Raw genomic sequence first — 18326 nt, 5'->3', positions numbered from 1 at the left:
TGAAACTGTGGGGGAACCCCAATAAGTTCTTTGAAGAACCCTTTTTAATGGATCCTCGAAGAACCTTTTGGGGTAAATTTTTTAACTACCCCCCCTCCCCTATTATTATTATTAATATGCATAACAACAACACAATATTTTAGTTGTCAGTGTTTATTATGATTTTAGTGGCAAAGCAGAATAAAAAAAATAAAAATATGAGGTAAACTCCCAGCAGAGCCCCAAGTCCAATGGGTATATCCTCTGGCGTGTTGATGTTAATGTATTTAATGATTTTGCAGTGCATGGTGATCGAACAGGTTTCCTGTTATAACATCAGAGGTGTAGGGCGGGTGAAGTCTGTGAATCCATAAAATAGTAATTATACCGATGTTTAACAAAACATTCACACGACAGTATTTATACCTTGGTTTTTGTGGTAAATGTGAATGGGGAAAAAAACTGTTTTGATAATGTTTTTCATACACGTACCTTGTCCATAATGTAGAGGCCTATGGGATTTTCATTGAAGAGGTAAGGGAGGAGGATGGTACATGTGATCTGCATAACATACCAATACCAATTGACATACCTTTGTATGCCTCCTCGTCTGTATACCTGCAGACACAGACACAAAAGTGAGCAGTTCAGTCATCTGCACCCAATACAGCTAGCCTTCAACATATTCTTATAGCCTACATATTCTTACCTCTTTGTTGATTGATATCCATTGAATTGTGTCCATTTTCTGTTTTAGAAAGATTTGCACAAATATGAAAAGGTAGATGGTATCATCATAAAACAATATCAATTTAGATCATATAAAGGACAAACCTTACCTTAACTTGAGGAGATCTTTACATTTTTCAGTTAAGTGCCTGCACCTGCTGTCCTTTCAAATTCAAAACCAAATGTTTCAGTTGGGCAGTTAGGTTCTTGCAAGAACCCCCACCAGCTAAGGAGGTTCCTCAAAGAACCCCACCTCCTATGGAGTTCTTGGAATAACCTTTTGAGGGCAATTTTCAGTGCCAAGAACCCTACGGTTCATAAAAAAAACTGAGGATCTTAGAAGAACCCTTGTTGAACCCCTAATTTTTAGAGTGTATACCATCTATGTATTACAGTACCTCTTCAGTGTCAACCCCATAAGTCCTGAAGGGTGTTAGTCTATGATCATACATCCCCTTAATGCTGCTGAGAAGACAACATTACGCACAGTAAGAAGTGAAAAGGGTCCAGGCAGCTATTAATGATTAAGAGACTTTGAGCATCATTGGGCTCTTAGCTCCTCTAGCAGCTCTTCTCTCTCTCTCTCTCTCGCTCGCTCGCTCGCTACTGTGACTGACTGTAATACTGGAGGGAGTCTCAGCCCTCTGGCCTGCTGATGAGGCTCAGGCCTCGGTCATTATTTACCCAGTGAGCTAAGTGTTCCATGGAGAGAGGAGAGTGGAGGAGGCTGGGTTGATTGGAGGTCAGCCACTAGGGAGTTCATCCATGCATCCTCCTTTCCTCCCACTGCTATCTGACTGACTGATGGTCAGAGAAAAGCTGGGGTAGGGGGACAAAAGAGAGGAAGAGAGAGAGAAGAGGTGGGAGAAGATGGAGATAGACATAGAGAGAGGTTGTGATATGAGAACAGAGGAGTAGCGGGGGGAGGAAGAGAGAGGAAGATATAGACAAAGGGAGTGGGACTCAGAGAGAGAGCGAGAGGAGCTAAGAGCCCAATGATGCTCAGTGTCTCTTAATCATTGATAGCTGCCTGAACCCTTTTCACTTCTTACTGTGCGTACTGTTGTCTTCTCAGCAGCATTAAGTGGGGAGAGAGAGAGAGACATAGAGACGCTGAAATATGACAACAAGGAGGGACAGAGGTGAAGCAGAGGGATGAAAAGTGAGACAGAAGGAGCAGGAGAGAGTGCAGGAGAGTTATATGCAGAGAGGCAGAAATAGAGAGAGGGGGATAAGAGAACAGAGTGGAGACAGAGAGGAGGCAGAAGGCGGAAGAGCGAGACAGAGGGAGAGGTAGATGCAGAGAGACAGACGTAGCGGGCTGAGTATCTGCCCTAGTAGTCTCCAGAGCCTGTGGATGTCATCCTCACTGTGATCTGCTATATAGAGTCAGTACCAAGCACCCAACAGCCCACCCCCTGTCATATATCTGCTGCTCTCTGACACTCTTCCACTTCCTATTCCAGCCTCGTCATACCGGGCGGTCCCGGTCCCATTGGTCCCACAGGCAGCAGACAGGCCAGGCGGAGAGACGTAGGGCTAACCACACACACCAACGACACACATACACACAGGCAGGCAGACCCGTTCCCGCCCGTCTCCCCCCGCCCACCCCAGAGCGTCCGTAAATAACTCCCCCTTTCCAAGCCATTCGTCACCCGCCGTATTTATACCAGCAATCATCTCAACCCAGGCCCCGGCCACCTATAAAGAACATGTGAACAGAATCCATAATGGACTCGTAAGGAAGCCCGGGGTGACATTGTGTCTTCAGGGTAGGGAAGGGGAAGAAGTAGAGGGGGAGGAGTTGGATAGGTGTGAGGAGCTCTAGGGGTCATGCTTGAACAGGCTGAATGAGTCTGAGTCTTTGTGTTGCTAATGTCTGTGATCAGAAGATCAATGATACGGCTCGAGAGAAGGGAAGGGAGGGGTTGCATCACTCCAACCTCAAAGGGAGATTTAGAGCACAGTATAATGTGTAGAGTTTACCAAAGCCAGAGCTTACACTGGAGACACACTGCTTATAGTCCAGAGCTTACACTGCAGACACACTGTTTATAGTCCAGAGCTTACACTGCAGACACACTGCTTATAGTCCAGAGCTTACACTGCAGACACACTGCTTATACTCCAGAGCTTACACTGCAGACACACTGCTTATAGTCCAGAGCTTACACTGCAGATACACTGCTTATAGTCCAGAGCTTACACTGCAGACACACTGCTTATAGTCCAGAGTTTACACTGCAGACACACTGCTTATAGTCCAGAGCTTACACTGCAGACACACTGCTTATAGTCCAGAGCTTACACTGCAGACACACTGCTTATAGTCCAGAGCTTGCACTGCAGACACACTGCTTATAGTCCAGAGCTTACACTGCAGACACACTGCTTATAGTCCAGAGCTTACACTGCAGACACACTGCTTATAGTCCAGAGCTTACACTGCAGACACACTGCTTATAGTCCAGAGCTTACACTGCAGACACACTGCTTATAGTCCAGAGCTTACACTGTGGGCTTCATGATACATACACTAACACCTTATTGACCTAGGTATTCTATCACCCCTCATCCACATTCATAGATATTTTCACCATATTGTAGACTTAGTAGGCTGTTGGGACACGTTTCACCCTCAATAAACATACCGTAAAAGCACAGGGAGTTGCTCCATAGCTGTGGTTTTTAAAAATGACCCTTTCTCTATGAGATTGTAGTTAATCAGTAATAGAAGATACGTAACCCAGACCACAACTTAGTTGAACATTATCTCACATGGAATTTCAGGAACGTAGAAAAACCATTACTGATTAGATGAGGAGGGGGGAAAGTATGTTATGTTACGTTTTTGAAAAGTGTAACTTCTATTAGTTCCTTTGAGTTTATTTTATTGTCGTCTCGTGGGACCAGACAAGTCTGTCTCTGAATATTAAGTTTGGCACGTAAGATTACCTGTATTATATATACACTGCTCAAAAAAATAAAGGGAACACTTAAACAACACATCCTAGATCTGAATGAATGAAATAATCTTATTAAATTCTTTTTTCTTTACATAGTTGAATGTGCTGACAACAAAATCACACAAAAATTATCAATGGAAATCAAATTTTATCAACCCATGGAGGTCTGGATTTGGAGTCACCCTCAAAATTAAAGTGGAAAACCACACTACAGGCTGATCCAACTTTGATGTAATGTCCTTAAAACAAGTCAAAATGAGGCTCAGTAGTGTGCGTGGCCTCCACGTGCCTGTATGATCTCCCTACAACGCCTGAGCATGCTCCTGATGAGGTGGCGGATGGTCTCCTGAGGGATCTCCTCCCAGACCTGGACTAAAGCATCCGCCAACTCCTGGACAGTCTGTGGTGCAACGTGGCGTTGGTGGATGGAGCGAGACATGATGTCCCAGATGTGCTTAATTGGATTCAGGTCTGGGGAACGGGCGGGCCAGTCCATAGCATCAATGCCTTCCTCTTGCAGGAACTGCTGACACACTCCAGCCACATGAGGTCTAGCATTGTCTTGCATTAGGAGGAACCCAGGGCCAACCGCACCAGCATATGGTCTCACAAGGGGTCTGAGGATCTCATCTCGGTACCTAATGGCAGTCAGGCTACCTCTGGCGAGCACATGGAGGGCTGTGCGGCCCCCCAAAGAAATGCCACCCCACACCATGACTGACCCACCGCCAAACTGGTCATGCTGGAGGATGTTGCAGGCAGCAGAACGTTCTCCAAGGCGTCTCCAGACTCTGTCACGTCTGTCACATGTGCTCAGTGTGAACCTGCTTTCATCTGTGAAGAGCACAGGGCGCCAGTGGCAAATTTGCCAATCTTGGTGTTCTCTGGCAAATGCCAAACGTCCTGCACGGTGTTGGGCTGTAAGCACAACCCCCACCTGTGGACGTCGGGCCCTCATACCACCCTCATGGAGTCTGTTTCTGACCGTTTGAGCAGACACATGCACATTTGTGGCCTGCTGGAGGTCATTTTGCAGGGCTCTGGCAGTGCTCCTCCTGCTCCTCCTTGCACAAAGGCGGAGGTAGCGGTCCTGCTGTTGGGTTGTTGCCCTCCTATGGCCTCCTCCACGTCTCCTGATGTACTGGCCTGTCTCCTGGTAGCGCTTCCATGCTCTGGATACTACGCTGACAGACACAGCAAACCTTCTTGCCTCAGCTCGCATTGATGTGCCATCCTGGATGAGCTGCACTGCCTGAGCCACTTGTGTGGGTTGTAGACTCCGTCTCACGCTACCACTAGAGTGAAAGCACCGCCAGCATTCAAAAGTGACCAAAACATCAGCCAGGAAGCATAAGAACTGAGAAGTGGTCTGTGGTCACCACCTGCAGAACCACTTCTTTATTGGGGGTGTCTTGCTAATTGCCTATAATTTCCACCTGTTGTCTATTCCATTTGCACAACAGCATGTGAAATGTATTGTCAATCAGTGTTGCTTCCTAAGTGGACAGTTTGATTTCACAGAAGTGTGATTGACTTTGAGTTACATTGTGTTGTTTAAGTGTTCCCTTTATTTTTTTGAGCAGTGTATATATATATATATATATATATATATATACACTGAGTGTACAAAACATTAGGAACACCTTCATAATATTGAGTTGCACCCTCTTTTGCCCTCAGAACTGCCTCGATTCATTGGGGCATGGACTCTACAAGGTGTCAAAAGCATTCTACAAGGATGCTGGCCCATGTTGACTCCAATACTGCCCATAGTTGTGTCAGATTGTCTGGATGTCCTTTGGGTGGTGGACCATTCTTGATACACACGGGAAACTGTTGAGCGTGAAAAACCCAGCACCGTTGCAGTTCTTGACACACTCAAACCGGTGCGCCTGGCACCTACTACCATACCCCGTTCAAAGGCACTTAAAGCATTCCAGGTGAAGCTTGTTGAGAGAATGCCAAGAGTGTGCAAAGCTGTCATCAAGGCAAAGGGTGGCTACTTTGAAGAATCTAAAAAATAAAATATATTTTGATTTGTTTAACACTTTTTTGGTTACTACATGATTCCATATGTGTTATTTCATAGTTTTGATGTCATCACTATTGTTCTACAATGTAGAAAATAGTACAAATAAAGAAAAACACTGGAATGAGTAGTGTGTCCAAACTTTTGACTGGTACTGTATATTCTGTGGCCTTTTCTATGGACTTTAAAGCCTTTCCTGATGCTTCACTAACAAGATAACATCTCTGTGTTTCAGGGGTCAGGTTCCTTCAGAGGCTGAAGCCAATTATTTAGGAATAGCCAAAACACTGGATATGTATGGAGTCGACCTTCACCCTGTGTTCGTAAGTAGAAGCTGGACTCGCTGACTGTGGAGAAGAATGAGATACTTGTTAGAGCTGTATTCTGTGGTTTATCACAATCACCTTACCTTGATCTTGTTCCTTACTATTTCACTTGTCTCTCATGGCAACCATTTGGTTCTGGGTGCTGAGATGACTATTTTCCTTTTTTCTTTGACACACACTTTAGTATCCTTACTGTGTGTTATTTCTGGTTGCCATTTATTATGTAAATTGTGTTTGGTATAATACCTGTTATTGTGGTGTTTTGCAGGGAGAGAATCAGGCTGAATACTTCCTGGGGCTGACACCTATTGGAGTTGTTCTTTACAAAAACAAAACACAAGTTGGGAAGTATTTCTGGTAGGTATTGTTTTCGTAGTCAGACTAAATAATGATAGTTTGACCTATAACTCCTGCTTCATGTTTATTTGATACCTTGTGGCAGTATTTCATGAGAATCATCCACTTTAATTTGCTATCACAACATTGAATACAATACACAATCTAAAAAGAAAAGGTTCCTGGAGTATCCTTTAGGGGTTCTTCAAATTGAAACTGTGGGGGAAGCCCTATAGATTATTTGAAGAACCCTTTTTAATGGATCCTCAAATAACCTTTTGGGGTTAATTTTTTACACATAGCTTGTCCATAATGTAGAGGCCTATGGGATTTTCATTGAAGAGGTAAGGGAGGAGGATGGTACATGTGATCTGCATAACATACCAATACCAATTGACATACCTTTGTATGCCTACTCGTCTGTATACCTGCAGATACAGACACAAAAGTGAGCAGTTCAGTCATCTGCACCCAATCCAGCTAGCCTTCCACATTATGTTATAGCATACATATTCTTACGTCTTTGTTGATTGATATCCATTGAATTGTGTCCATTTTCTGTTTTAGAAAGATTTGCACAAAAATCAAAAGATAGATGGTATCATCATAAAACAATACCAATTTAGATCATATATAGTGGGGAAAAAAAGTATTTAGTCAGCCACCAATTGTGCAAGTTCTCCCACTTAAAAAGATGAGAGAGGCCTGTAATTTTCATCATAAGTACACGTCAACTATGACAGACAAATTGAGAATGTTTTTCTCCAGAAAATCACATTGTAGGATTTTTAATGAATTTATTTGCAAATTATGGTGGAAAATAAGTATTTGGTCACCTACAAACAAGCAAGATTTCTGGCTCTCACAGACCTGTAACTTCTTCTTTAAGAGGCTCCTCTGTCCTCCACTCGTTACCTGTATTAATGGCACCTGTTTGAACTTGTTATCAGTATAAAAGACACCTGTCCACAACCTCAAACAGTCACACTCCAAACTCCACTATGGCCAAGACCAAAGAGCTGTCAAAGGACACCAGAAACAAAATTGTAGACCTGCACCAGGCTGGGAAGACTGAATCTGCAATAGGTAAGCAGCTTGGTTTGAAGAAATCAACTGTGGGAGCAATTATTAGGAAATGGAAGACATACAAGACCACTGATAATCTCCCTCGATCTGGGGCTCCACGCAAGATCTCACCCCGTGGGGTCAAAATGATCACAAGAACGGTGAGCAAAAATCCCAGAACCACACGGGGGGACCTAGTGAATGACCTGCAGAGAGCTGGGACCAAAGTAACAAAGCCTACCATCAGTAACACACTACACTGCCAGGGACTCAAATCCTGCAGTGCCAGACGTGACCCCCTGCTTAAGCCAGTACATGTCCAGGCCCGTCTGAAGTTTGCTAGAGTGCATTTGGATGATCCAGAAGAGGATTGGGAGAATGTCATATGGTCAGATGAAACCAAAATATAACTTTTTGGTAAAAACTCAACTTGTTGTGTTTGGAGGACAAAGAATGCTGAGTTGCATCCAAAGAACACCATACCTACTGTGAAGCATGGGGGTGGAAATATCATGCTTTGGGGCTGTTTTTCTGCAAAGGGACCAGGACGACTGATCCGTGTAAAGGAAAGAATGAATGGGGCCATGTATCGTGAGATTTTGAGTGAAAACCTCCTTCCATCAGCAAGGGCATTGAAGATGAAACGTGGCTGGGTCTTTCAGCATGACAATGATCCCAAACACACCGCCCGGGCAACGAAGGAGTGGCTTCGTAAGAAGCATTTCCAGGTCCTGGAGTGGCCTAGCCAGTCTCCAGATCTCAACCCCATAGAAAATCTTTGGAGGGAGTTGAAAGTCCGTGTTGCCCAGCGACAGCCCCAAAACATCACTGCTCTAGAGGAGATCTGCATGGAGGAATGGGCCAAAATACCAGCAACAGTGTGTGAAAACCTTGTGAAGACGTTTGACCTGTGTCATTGCCAACAAAGGGTATATAACAAAGTATTGAGAAACTTTTGTTATTGACCAAATACTTATTTTCCACCATAATTTGCAAATAAATTCATTAAAAATCCTACAATGTGATTTTCTGGATTTTTTTTCCTCATTTTGTCTGTCATAGTTGACGTGTACCTATGATGAAAATTACAAGTGCCTGCACCTGCTGTCCTTTCAAATGAAAATCCAAATGTTTCAGTTGGGCAGTTAGGTTCTTGCAAGAACCCCCACCAACTAAGGAGGTTCCTCGATGAACCCCACCTCCTATGGGGTTCTTGATAGATCCTTTTGGGGGCAATTTTCAGTGCCATGGACCCTAATGTCCTTCAAAGAATTTTGAAGATCTTAGAAGAACCCTTGTTGAACCCCTAATTTGTAGATATGCACCTCATTATCTGTTTGTTTACATTTATCTTTTCAGGCCAAGGATAACTAAAGTGCATTTTAAGGAAACACAATTTGAGCTTCGAGTTGTTGGAAAAGATGTAAGTTGTCAGTTATTATCTTTCAGTAATTATCTGCATAAGGAATGTTTTGTGAAGTTATATACTGTATTTTTACCTTGGCTTTGTTTGTGATTCTTCAAGTTATTTTGCATGTTTCATTAACGCAATAATGTGAGATCATTCACACTAGCTAACTCATAATGACTGAATGAATCAAAACCAATTTGTTTGGATATCACTGGTGTGGAAGCCTCATTGTAAAAAATCATCCCCATATCAGACCTTATTATGAGGTATAAAATAAAACGGCACAATATTCCCAGGAGTATCTGCAGTTCCACCATGTGAAACCTTGAAAGATCAAATGTGTGTTTGATCTTGAGACATTTCGACATCCTCCTAATGTTCAAGGAGAGGAATTAAAGAAACATGACAGTGCAGGAGTACGTGATGCTGGTGCAGCCTCGAATCTCCCATCTTCACTGATGTTCACTTCACGGGTGCAAATGAGAAAAGATAGACACTTCACACAAACTTAACTTCCTCAAAACACATCCAGCTTAATGCTGAACTTTTGGGCTTTTTGGGGAGGATTTCTTGATCATTTTCAAAGTGATGGAAAAACTGAAGTGGTGGGCCTTACACCTTCATATATCACTGAAGCGGAACCACTTTTGTGATTGAGAGGTGTTGGGTTAAATGCGGAAGACACATTTCAGTTGAATGCATTCAGTTGACAACTGACTAGATATCCCCTTTTCCCTTTTCTCATCTCTCTGTTGAGATAGTTAGACTCGTTGAGACCTGTGAGTCTTGCTGAATGATATTATTTACTTTATTCAACCTGAGAGAGTCTCAATAAGCTGTGAATAGAGAGGCCGTGGAGCAGAGACCCATGATAACCCCATTATTGACAATATCAAAGCAGCTCAGAACGGAGCTTCATTTCAATAATATAGAGACCTATGGGCCTACTGTAGCAACCTCCTCTCTGAGACTAGCTGTAGGGGAGTTTAGAGAGAGAGAGTGTGAATTGTCCTCTCTCTACAGTCATATATCTATTTGCCTAATGACCCAACACAGACATCCCATCTAGGTTGAGAGATTACACACTACCTGTTCATTTACATAAACACTTAAAGAGAAAACACATTTAATGGTACATTTGACACGAGGCCTTTCCACCACCACCAAACACCACCACAATTATATTGTTTTCAGAATTACGGATGAAATAAATGGCCTTTGTTGTGATATACTTCGAAATATATCTTATTGGTTTAGCTGATGAATGTGATTTATATTATTTGTTTGTTTGTTGTTTGTATAAGAGATTATGTTGTTGTTTATTTGCAGTGTACAGAGACGTCGTTCTTCTTCGAGGCACCCAATAAGACGGCCTGTAAACATCTGTGGAAGTGCTGCGTAGAACACCACACTTTCTTCAGGTAAAAAACTATAAATGCACGCACGCATTCACACACACACATACACAATACACTGTCATAGGCAAATACTACAGTATACTGTACCAACACTACTGTAACTTTTCAGTTAGAATCTCTACCACCGTACACAGGGAAAACCCCAAACTATCACTGCTTCAGTGAAAAATTTTCCCTTTTATCTACAACACGTTCACCCACACTAATTCCAACAAAAGCCCTTCTCTGTTACCCCCTCAGGTAGAAACTTAACACTATCACATACCTCTTAACATGAAGATCCCAGCGTCCCTCAGTCCTTAATCAAAGTGAACAAGGCCCCTGTCAGGCAGCGCTGCTCAGTGCGGTCCCTGGTGTGTGTGTGTGTGTGTGTGTGTGTGTGTGTGTGTGTGTGTGTTGGCCTAATGAGAGCAGACTTACACTGACTGTACCCTAAAGAGCAGGAGAAGCAGCAAGGTGCGCGAGGCTCTGGATTTACACAGTTTAATCCGCGTGTGAACCCTGCAGTCTGCTGGGTCCCTGTGTCACAGACAGACATGGAGCTGACAGGTAGAGAGGAGGGGAGGGGGCTTGACAGGGTATACCCCCCCCTGGCTTATAGGCCTCTGGGAGGGAGAGGGTTGGGGGGGTTGGGTGGTTTGGATGAGAGAATGGGAGAGAATGTGTTATGCTGTGATGGGACTATGGAATGAAGGTGGGAGAAGTGGGTATAATCAATCGGATGAAAATAGGCAGGTATATGCTGCAGCTTTAATGTGAGTGGATATGTTATACAAGCCCTTATAGACACCTGAAGAAAGAGTGAAAAAAAACAATGAGAAGAGAGAGGGAAAATATAGGTTAATTTGAGCTTCTGGTTGGGTGTACTAACTACGTCCACCTACCTTCAGTACTTTTCTCCATCTATCTTTCCATCTAAGTGCTTTTCAACAGTGATTTGAGTTATCTGAAGTGTTTCTGAGCCCTGTGAGAGAGAGGACTTAGCTCAATGCTGTAGTGGTGTTAGTGGTGATGGTTGTGTTAATAAAACATGGCTGGGTGAGAGACTACAAGAGGCTTTTATAATGGGCTTTTACTTTACTTCTGAACAGTAATGTACCACTAGTACCACTCACACTCACACTCTCTCAGACTCAGAGCTTTGAATTTTTATGAAGCCCAAAAGCTCTTAGTGGTGTTCCAGCAGTCATTGTGTCATTAAAGCAATGATCAGAACAAGAGACCTGCTTCTTTTTTTCTCTTCCTTTTAAATTAATAAAAACTACAAAGTGAATTCAGAATTCAAACACGCATCGCCGGACACCTTTGTGAAAGACGCACATTTTCCTTTCAGCCTGAGCATTTAATCCTCTTTAACATGGGTTAGTCACATTCAAAATTCATAAAGAATGTATTACCTGTGGAATAATGTACTGTAGAAATGTGCACCCCATATGAGACTTTAGTGGAAGTATAGTACTTTTACATTCTTCATCTAGGCCTACTCTCCATTGTTGTTGAATGCTTTTTCTAGAATGCCAGAAAATGATTCCAACACACTGACAAGAAAACTATCCAAATTTGGTTCCCTGGGATCTAAACATCGGTACAGGTGAGCAAACCTCTATTCTTTATCCCCTTCAAATGCAGTTAGCTATGTATGAAAAGTATTGTAGGAACTGTATAGAATATTTAGAATATAATGCATTTCTATAATCTGTAAGATGGAACTCCACACAAAGGTATACATTATACATAGAAATATTATCATTTTGGTTGGGAAAGCGTGGTGTAGGTAAATCCTAGAGAACTTCTCCCAGCATGTATTCATTCTAGAATCCACAACTTCATGAATAATGGAGACTGTTTTAGTAGAGGAGCTGAAGGGGGATACAGTGTTCGACAGACAGAGAGACACTGTTTGTGTATGTGAGCGTATGTGTGTGCGCGTATGTGTGTGTGTGTGACACCACAGAGAAGTGGAAGACCTGAATAAATCAGAGATCACACAACATCCATCTCTCCTTTGTCTCCATTCTGTTGTCTACTTGCTGTATCTACTCAGAGAAGACTGCCACTCTGTACACCAGTGATTGTTTTATTCACCAGTTGCAGTTTTCTTCTGCAATATTTATACATGATCTACTACTGACCTCTGCTAGGTTTAGGGTCACTGCAGTCACAACTGTGGCTGTGTTTTCTATGTTCATGTTGCTCTTCAACACCTCGTTGTTGCATCAGACTGTGTATCACTGTCACTGTGTGCGTAACAAAAGGGTTTGACATATGAAAGGTCAAGACCAGATCATCTCTGTCTCACATAAGAACTTGACAGACCAGGAACATCTGCCCCCTAAAACCCTGAAAATATAAGAAGAGTAAACAACTGTGTGTGTGTGTGTATGTATGTGTGTGTGTGTCTCTTTCTCTTTCCCTACAGTGGTAAGACAGCTATGCAGATGGGCAGGGATCCGTCTGTCAGTCTGCCTCGGCCAGACCTGCAGGTTGTCAGGACCCGCAGCAAGACCTACCCCAAGAGACCACCACAGACCAAAGGTCAGCTGGATATACAGCATACCTAAAGCATACATAACATCTACAGACACACTACACAACACCTAACAAGCACAATGTCACTAAGACATGGGTTACGTATCAATGGTAACTAATGCCATACATCATACATAGCCACAAAACATTTCCCCACCTTTCACCTCTACTGACTCCCAGTAGAACCTCTCAGGTTCCTAATGACAGTTACACTTATGTCAGGTGTAAAGCAGCTTAGTTGAGTCTCAGTCACAGTAAGTTTAGTATTCACTTCCTCCTCCTAATTGAACACAGGGCTTCAATTAGCTAATTATATTATATTAAATTCACTTCAGCAGTTCACACAGACAGACACACAGTATGTTGCTATAATGCGCTTGACTTAGCATTGTTGTTTTCACTGTGTGCATTGGCAGAGTCATTTCTCTCAGACACATTCAGTGATTGAATTCGCTCTAATTACAATTACAGGGCTCGAAAATAAACAAAGCTGTGTATATTTCAATAAATCTGAGCCCTTCATGGGAAGGCTACCATGCCACACGTAGTTACGGGCAGAGATTGTTCTAGTATTGAAACAATGGAAAGAGAGAGGCAAATTGGTTCAGATTTCAACCTTACAGAACGTCTATTTTCCTTATAGGACTGAACAATGGGAATCGGTCAAACACAAAGACGGAGAATTCGGAAAAAGAAGGAACGGCTAAGATTACAGCACTGTCGCCTGTGAAGAGGTATCAGACATGGGCAAGACATGTAGAAAATAGTGTACAAATGAGAGAGGCAGTAATTTTGGACCAAATGGAGAAAGGGATATAAACAGAGATGGAAAGAGAAAAGAGAAGTTGAGTGGGGAGTGAGAAGCTTTTGCAGTATAAAGTGACAGCTCTTCATAAAAATGCTTAGCCCAGACAAAATACTTTGTTTACCTTTAGCTCCAAAGTAACCAAGGCGGTGAATGGTGGTCCAGAGGAACAGCGAGGGAAGCCCAATGCACCATGGGATGAGAACGCCCCACAAAGGTACAGTACTGTCTGATTGGATTCTCTGCTCTGTGATCGATTGGTCTTGTCTAATATGTTTCAATTACACTGTTGTCTTATAGACTAATCATCCCTAATACTGTCTGTGTTATGTGTGTTGCCTACATTATTTATATTTCATGGATGAAGCATGTATACACACACATATGCACACATTGTCCATTGACAACAACGTAGGAACAGAATAAAGCCCTCCAGTAGTGAAGGAGGCGAAACATAGTAGACTTTCCAATTGATTCATGCCATCTTGCCAACTTTTATAGTCATTGTCATGGGCCAAACAATGAACATAGGAGTTGGCAAGACGGCACAAACAGATCTGGGACCAGGCTATTATAATTAAGTATTATCTAGGGCCATTTGCATTTCAATAAGCTGGTTTCAACATTATTTAATCTACATATTGATTTGTGCGCCCTTCTTGGGGGCTGTGTGTTTGTGTGTGTGTGTTCCAGCATGCGTGCTTGCGTAACTGTGTGTCGGAGGGGCCTTATCTGAAGCTAATGAATGCAGACAGGATGTGTGTGAAGCCTGGGGTCACTAAGCAGCAGCCAGTGTTGCGACCTGCTACCCTTGGCATTTAGCTTTATCCTCTGAGGCTATGATGTCATCATCCTGGCATATCTGTGTCAATGTGGCTAGGTGGACAGGAATGTTGTTGTTGTTTGTGTAGGCAGGATGTCTTCTTTCACACTAAAGACTGTACTTTGTTTGAGAATGCATCCTTAACAGGATAGAAACAAGTCAGACTTCCGGTAAACAAGCAAAATAGTACATCTTCAAATACAACTAATTAGAACACAAGTACTCAATCAACATAGTGGAGAAAGAAACATAGCAAACAGAAGACATAGTATGTGGGTATCTATTGTGATGGAAGGTGTAGTGTGCGTTTGGAAAAGTGTGGCGTTAAGTGAGTGAGAAAGGAAATGGTTGTATATCCCAGAACCAACGTGTATCTGTGTCACGACTTCCACCGAAGCTGCCTCCTCTCCTTGTTCGGGCAGGCTTCGGCATTCGTCGTCACCGGTCTTCTAGCCACTGCCACTCCTCATCTCATCATTCCGTTTGTTTTACATTTACATTTTAGTCATTTAGCAGACACTCTTATCCAGAGTGACTTACAGTTAGTGAGTGCATACATTTTTCATACTGGCCCCCCATGGGAATCGAACCCACAACCCTGGCGTTGCAAGCGCCATGCTCTACCAACTGAGCTACACACACCTGGTTTCAATTCCCCTCATCAGTACCTGTATAAGTGTTCCCTCTGCCCCCTTATCTTTGTGTGTGATTGTTTATTGTGGAGGTTAGTTTAGCTCGGTGGAGCTCTTGTATTTTGTATCGCCAGGATATTCAGCCGTGTGCCTTGTTGTTTCCAGTGCGCTGTATATTTCCACACTGGAGTGTTTGACGCATTGCTGCGTACCGCTGTGTCAACGGAATAAACCTGTTATTCTGTGATTTACCCTCCTGCGCCTGACTCCTTCAAATCACATCACCACAGAATCACACACCCGCCATGGAGTTAGCAGGAGAAAAGCCCATGCCTGGAGTCGTGGCACGGGTCCATGAGCATTCCAGGATGCTAGCCAGCTTGGGAGAAGCGATGGATCGGGTTCTCCAGGTCGTCCAACGCCTGGAGAGGAGAGGACCCGACCCGTCGGGACCAGCTGAGCGACCGGATCCGGCCACCCACACTCCAGCACCCCGAGGGATTCATCTATCCCGACAGAGGGAGTTTGACGGGACGCCTGCCCACTGCCAGAGATTCCTCCTGCAGCTGGACCTCTACTTCGTGAACATTAGCCCGGCTCCATCGGAGCGGGAGAAAGTTTCCGCCCTTGTCTCCTGCCTCTCGGGGAAAGCCCTGGAGTGGGGACAACAACGGGGAGTTCGCACACCTCTTCCGGCAAGCGTCTGGTTTAACTGGGGGACGAGGACCGCGCAGGACTTCGGCCTGGAGTTTTGGACCCTAGCAGTTGGGTCCGGGTGGAACGAGCGGGCCCTGATCGACAAAATTCCGGTGCAGCCTGCGAGAGGACGACCGAAGGGAGCTAGCCTGCCGGGTTGTCATGTTAACCTTCGACCAGCTGGTGGACATGACCATCCAGTTGGACAACCTGCTTCCCCCCCCTCCCCCCCATCTTGGAGTCCGTTCTGATGGAGCTGGGTGGGGCAGCGATCCGGAAGAACGGAGGAGGACAGCTTCAATGTCACTCTTGTGGCAGAAGAGGACATTATACTGCACGCTGTCGTCAGGGTTTTTACGGGTCTGGAGGTGGCAGGCAGGGCACTCTCGCATCACCCCAGGTAGCGCAAACCCACACTCGGTCAGAGCCCTCTGCTGCACACTGCACCATACACGTCACCTTCCCTGACTACCCCGTAGTTTCCCAGTGTAAGGCGCTGGTCGATTCAGGCGCAGCTGGGAACTTTATGGACAGGTCATTACCTCTACGTCTAGGTATTCCATTGGTTCCCCTATCCACTCCACTGCCCATCAAAGCACTTGACAGTCGACCATTAGGGTCAGGGTTCGTTAGGGAAGTTACAGCACCAGTCACGATGGTTACCCAAAGGACCCATAGAGAGCACGTCACATTTTTTATTATTTTGTCCCCCGATTTCCCTGTTGTGTTGGGTCTTCCCTGGTTAGCACTACACAACCCCACCTTTTCATGGCCGCAGAGGGTTCTCACGGGTGGTCGCGAGAGTGTCAGGATAGGTGCCTAGCTGTTTCCGTTGGTGCAACCACGAAAGTCCAGACACTTCCTCCACCGTGCAGATCCCCCCCGAATACCTTGATTTGGTGCATGCGTTTTCCAAAACGGAGGCAACCAAATTACCAGCTCATCGGGGCGGGGGGGAATGCGCGATAAACCTACAAGTAGACGCTGTGCCTGCCAGGAGTCATGTATATCCCCTGTCGCAGGCTGAAATGGAGGCGATGGAGACATACGTCTCCGAGTCCCTGTGCCAAGGGTTCATACGTCCCTCCACTTCGCCCGTCTCCTCAAGTTTTTTTTTTGTGAAGGTCTGCGCCGTGCATTGATTACCGAGCATTGAACAAAGGGACAATACGTTATAGTTATCCTCTGCCCCTCATCCCATCTGCGATCGAGTCAATGCATGGGGCGTGCTTTTTCACAACATTAGATCTCCGGAATGGAAGACAGCATTCAGCACAACCACAGGGCATTACGAATACCTGGTGATGCCGTACGGTTTGATGAATGCTCCATCCGTTTTCCAGTCCTTTGTGAATGAGGTGTTTCAGGACATACTTGGTCACGGTGTAGTGGTCTACATTGATGACATTCTGGTGTATTCCGCTACGGGCGCCGAGCATGTGTCCCTGGTTCGCAAAGTGCTGGGCCGACTGTTGGAAAATGACCTTTATGCCAAGAAGTGTCTGTTTTTCCAGCAGTCAGTCTCCTTCCTCGGATACCGCCTTACCACCTCAGGTGTGGAGATGGAGGGAGATCGCATTTCAGCCGTGCGTAATTGGCCGACTCCAACCATGGTAAAGGAGGAGCAGCGCTTTATTGGCTTTGCCAATTACTATCGGAGGTTTATCCGGGGCTTTGGCAAGGTCGCAGCTCCCATCACATCTCTGTTGAAGGGTGGGCCGTCCCGGCTCCGCTGGTCTGCTGAAGCTGACAGGGCCTTCACTAACCTGAGGGTTCTGTTCACCTCAGCCCCGTTACTGGCCCATCCCGATCCATCACTACCGTTCGTAGTGGAGGTGGATGTGTCTGAGGTAAGGATAGGCGCTGTCCTGTCTCAATGCTTGGGCACGCCACCCATGCTCCGCCCCTGTGCCTTCTTCTCCAAGAAGCTCAGCCCGGCGGAGCAGAACTACGACGTTGGTGATCGGGAGCTGTTGGTTGTAGTCAGAGCCCTGACATTGTGGAGGCACTGGCTCGAGGGGGGCAAAATACCCTTTCCTCGTCTGGACGGACCACCGTAACCTGGAGTACATCCGGGCAGCAAGGAGGCTGAACCCTCACCAGGCCAGGTGGGCCCTATTCTTCACCCGGTTTGAGTTTACTCTGTCATACATCCCGGGTACGAAGAACATGAAGGCAGACGCGTCTGTCACGACTGTACGACACAGAGGAGAGGCCCATAGACAATACCACCATACTCCCGACTTCTGCATTGTGGCGCCGGTAGTGTGGGCGGTGGACGCGGACATAGGGCGTTATGCACAGAGCCATCTCCACCTCAGTGCCCAGCTGGGCTGCGGTACGTGCTGTCTCTTGTCCGTGACCGTCTGATCTATTGGGCCCACACGTCCCCCTCCTCTGGTCACCCAGGTATCAGCCGTACAGTGCGCTGCCTGACTGGAAAGTACTGGTGGCCTACCTTGGCTAAGGACGTGAGGGTGTATGTCTCCTCCTGCTCACGTTCACCTCCAGTGCGCCGTGCATCGCCAGAAGGCCAACGCTGACCTCCACTGCAGTGAGGCCCCGGTTTTTGTACCGGG

General features: G+C 45.2%; 1 protein-coding gene across 3 annotated transcripts in view; it reads left to right on the top strand.

The window, feature by feature from the left end:
* The window catches only part of epb41l4a (erythrocyte membrane protein band 4.1 like 4A), a 114292-nt gene that overhangs the window by 80559 nt on the left and 15407 nt on the right, over window positions 1-18326 (top strand). For all 3 annotated transcript variants that reach the window (XM_045225207.1, XM_041898949.2, XM_045225208.1), the window contains 8 exons: window positions 5942-6029; window positions 6301-6389; window positions 8793-8856; window positions 10174-10265; window positions 11776-11853; window positions 12682-12797; window positions 13435-13525; window positions 13727-13813. In XM_045225207.1, the coding sequence (XP_045081142.1) occupies window positions 5942-6029; window positions 6301-6389; window positions 8793-8856; window positions 10174-10265; window positions 11776-11853; window positions 12682-12797; window positions 13435-13525; window positions 13727-13813 (705 nt within the window). The remainder of the gene's footprint in view (window positions 1-5941; window positions 6030-6300; window positions 6390-8792; window positions 8857-10173; window positions 10266-11775; window positions 11854-12681; window positions 12798-13434; window positions 13526-13726; window positions 13814-18326) is intronic.

This window comes from Coregonus clupeaformis, chromosome 15, assembly GCF_020615455.1.
Source record: "Coregonus clupeaformis isolate EN_2021a chromosome 15, ASM2061545v1, whole genome shotgun sequence".
In the NCBI taxonomy this organism is placed as follows: Eukaryota; Metazoa; Chordata; class Actinopteri; order Salmoniformes; family Salmonidae; genus Coregonus; species Coregonus clupeaformis.
The sequence above is the reverse complement of the archived record's forward strand: the minus strand, read 5'-3'. Positions and strand labels throughout refer to the sequence as shown.